Below are 3,732 nucleotides of genomic sequence, written 5' to 3'. Positions count from 1 at the left end.
CCATGTGCAGTTCACTATGCGTGTATGAGACGATGAAACAGGGAAGTGGCGTACACTATTCTAAACAAATGAGCACGACAATTTTCATCTAACAACGTACAACGCGCACCTCTCAAGTACTATAACATCACCATTTACGATAGTACGTACTTTTAATCACACACCAGCATATCCACTAGTGAATACGACACGAGATAGAATAGATGTTAACTTTCCGAAGCACACACCACCTCATCCCTCGCATGACAACATTCATCAAAAATCTATGTGAGACGAGAAGCGAAAAGATTTTCTAAACTCACAGCACCTCGTCCCCCGCAAAGCTGGCGTATAAAGAGCGACATTCACAAATATTGGGTTTAGTTCTAATGAACTCACCTGTACCAGTAATGGAGCTAAGATTACTCCTAGAGGTGCATCCTTTTGTTTCAGTTGTCGATCCATTCCAGCATTAGCAGCAGCAGCGGCAGCTCATGACGGTCTCTTGGATGGCTGCATCTTGTCTTAGTCTTTGTGAGATTTTGGTACACTAGTGTACCAGAATCCACACTAGTGTCACCATCTACTTACAACATTGTTTGCCTGATAGAACTATACGGTATGTGACTACAAGTACAAAATCCGTCACCGACCACGAGTAGCAACCAAGACGAGATTGGAGAAGACTCAAGCGCTGCAGCCAATACTGAAGAGGAGGAGACGATGAGCAGCTATAAGACTACCGATACAAGAGCTGCAGCTAAGAGGACAAGAACATACAGACATCCACTATTAGTAAAAGACCAGCACGACCTGCCGCTGGTGCATGACAACATTCATCAAAAGTCTGTAATGTGAGACGAGAAGCAGAAATAATTATCTAAACTCACAACACCTCGTCCCCCACAAAGCTGGCGTATATTTTTCTAAACCAAGAGCGCCATCAGCAAATATTGGGTCCATTCGTCAATTTACGCAGCTCAAGCATAACCACAAAGCCCCCTTTTGCTCGCAACAGCCACCTATGCCACCTAAAACCCCCACCAAGTCACACAAGACAAGCACTGACACATCGGCAACCGCATCTGCCAAGCAAACAGCAGTCACAGTTATTCCGAAATCTTACCGCTCACCAAACACGAACGACCCAACACGAGCCATCCGCCAACGGAATATGTGTCTCCCCTTAAGAAACTAAGAAAGACGATGCAAGACCGCAAGCACATCGTGATCGACACCATCGACGGTACGATTACTAACATTGGTCGTGGCCTTTGCTACTAATAATGCATGCTTTTCAAACTCATTATGCGAACCAAGACCTCCGAGAGTTCAATAAGAACGATGACGTCGCCGATTCAAAACTCCGCGACTCAATCCGGATCCAAGCGCGCTTGCTGTGGGTTACCAACGAATATATTCATGGCCTACGCTTCCTCCGCGTCTATCTGGGCGAACAAAAAGCAGATGAACCGCTGCTCGAGCAACAAACGGTAAATCTGCATTGCTACAACCGATTTGTTTAGCACACACAACTTGACTAACACATGATTCACAGGCTTATCAAAAAGCGCAACAGGACGACCCCTACGAAGCGAACCAATACCTGATCACACTTTCGCTTTACGACATCGCAGCTAACAGCCCAGATCTCCCATCGCCGGGCTCTATTATCGTATTCAAGCCCACCAAGCTGCGTCTTTATCATGAGTGTTGCCAAGTCGAGTCAAAGCTGCAATACCTTTCTGCTGTGACTCCGCCATATTGACACCACCGCATCCAACAACGAACGCCAGCCAATACCAGGTCAAAACTGCAACACATCGCAATGAAGCCACCGTAATGACACCACCAGACTCACTCACACCCACAGTAAGAGGCATCCGCAACTGCAGTTAGTCACATGAATACTAGGCAACATGTTATTCAATAAATGTCATAATTTCCTCTGCTGCTCCAGGTTCGAACTGCGATCCCCGGACCCCCGTCCGGTACGCCAATTAATAGGGGACGCGATAAGTTTGTCATCCTGCAACCTTACGCTTGCATTAGCCAAGTTGCGCAACCAGTCAGTTTTAGCAACTTAGGACTATAAGTCGACATGCAACATTACGCAAAATTAATCAAAGTTGCGCAACAGCCAGCATTTTTACAGTGTCATCCAAACATTACTCGGACTTTTAAAGTTGCAAAACCGGCTTAACTCCTTTAATTTTTGTCATCCTGCATCATCGTGCAAACATAACTAAAGTTCCACTAGCCGAGCGCAGCCGCTACGCGGCGGTAGCTTAGGTTTAACTCTACTTGTTTTGGCCTTCCCGCCTCCGCTACGCTTCGGCGGGATAAATATTTAAAAAAGCCGAACCCCTATATGCCTAAATCGATTTTTTTAATTTTTATAACCTGGGTACTTACAAGCTCGAATAGGCAGTACAAGTGGGTAAGTAGTGCAAGCTGGACAGGCCATTACTATATTTCGCGTTGATGTGAGCTAAGTTTCATAGCGGCTCAGTTTTCTGGCCCGTGATATCGAGCACGACGCTAAACTTAACATGTTGTGTAGCGTTTGCATAAATGTTATTCGAAGAGCAGATGGATTTGGGTAGAAGATGAAGATTCAGTGATAGCCAGCAATAATAAAGATACCGCATCAGAATCTTGATTCAAGATCATTAAAGTTTTTTTTTTAATCAGGTAACTAAAGATTGATCACTTCTCATACTAAACCATGAAAGCTAAAAAAGATTCAAATTGTAACATTTTAATGCATAGAGCGTTCATTTTGTGCTGATTCAGAATTAGTCATTAGACACTTGATTTTGTACCAGTTATGATTAAAGCACTTGGATAATGTGTCGCAAGACGCCTTGATGCGGTTGTTGTGATTTTTATATGATACTTCAACGATGATTCCAGGATGGTTAAAAGCCAATTAGGCTCTAAGTTTATGAACGTTTCTTTATGGGGTCTACTTAACCAACCATAATTTACACCTCCTATGTTGTGTTGTTGTTTTACCGCTCCATTTAAAACCATATCCCACGCCCTTGTCGGCAACACGTCCGCCTGAAGTTCGTGTAGTATCAGATCTTGTTGTCTAAAAAACGCTTAGGAAACAAGGGTCAAGTTCAATTCGTTTACAGTACTAATTGTCACCAGCACATTAATGTCCTTTTTTGCTCACTCTAAAACAATATATATTTGTGGCTCAAGTGACAACGTTTATTAGCGTCGCTGTTCTTACGGCCAGTCCTTACGGCCGGCTACTGTTAGAACCCACTCAGATAGCTTTTTATTGTGAATATCCTTACGACAAAACAATTGTAGTTTTCATTTTAGTCATTGTAACTTGCAGAAACTACTGAGTAGAGAGTATTACGAATAGTATTAGCATGTCCTCTGTGTCCATTAAGCACCTTGAATCAAGCCCCCAGATTAGCACTCGAATATTAAAAGCAACACGCATTATTTAAATAGTAAATTACATTTAAACGTTGGCGCCTTCGGACAATAAATATCCTAGTGAAAATCTCCATATGTACACTGTCAGTCACATGAATTTACTGACGCAAGATACATAATCCAATTTTAACCAATTAAAGACGCCTTCGCCCCGCTCGGCAGCCAATGATAATGCTCAAAAATCTGAGCTGACGGACGGACGGACGAACACTGTGCTAACGTTGACAGTTAAGGACTAGTCGGCCGCCGACGCTACGCGGCGGGGGTGGCAGGTTTTAGTCTCAGAGGAAA

The 3,732-nt window shown here is 43.6% G+C and overlaps 1 protein-coding gene across 1 annotated transcript; it reads left to right on the top strand.

Annotated features, from left to right (window-relative positions):
- Positions 1-1,185: 1,185 nt before the first annotated feature.
- PITG_09500 (uncharacterized protein) lies at positions 1,186-2,163 on the top strand (the record flags this gene model as incomplete). The annotated part of the gene is made up of 5 exons (XM_002903101.1): positions 1,186-1,225; positions 1,300-1,472; positions 1,538-1,654; positions 1,940-1,970; positions 2,135-2,163. 5 exons carry the CDS (start codon positions 1,186-1,188, stop codon positions 2,161-2,163), a joined length of 390 nt encoding a protein of 129 aa, XP_002903147.1.
- Positions 2,164-3,732: the final 1,569 nt, after the last annotated feature.

The sequence above is a fragment of the Phytophthora infestans genome, genomic scaffold (genome assembly GCF_000142945.1).
Source record: "Phytophthora infestans T30-4 supercont1.15 genomic scaffold, whole genome shotgun sequence".
NCBI classification, from domain to species: domain Eukaryota; phylum Oomycota; class Peronosporomycetes; order Peronosporales; family Peronosporaceae; genus Phytophthora; species Phytophthora infestans.
Note: the sequence above shows the minus strand (reverse complement) of the source record. Positions and strands in the feature narration are given on the sequence as shown.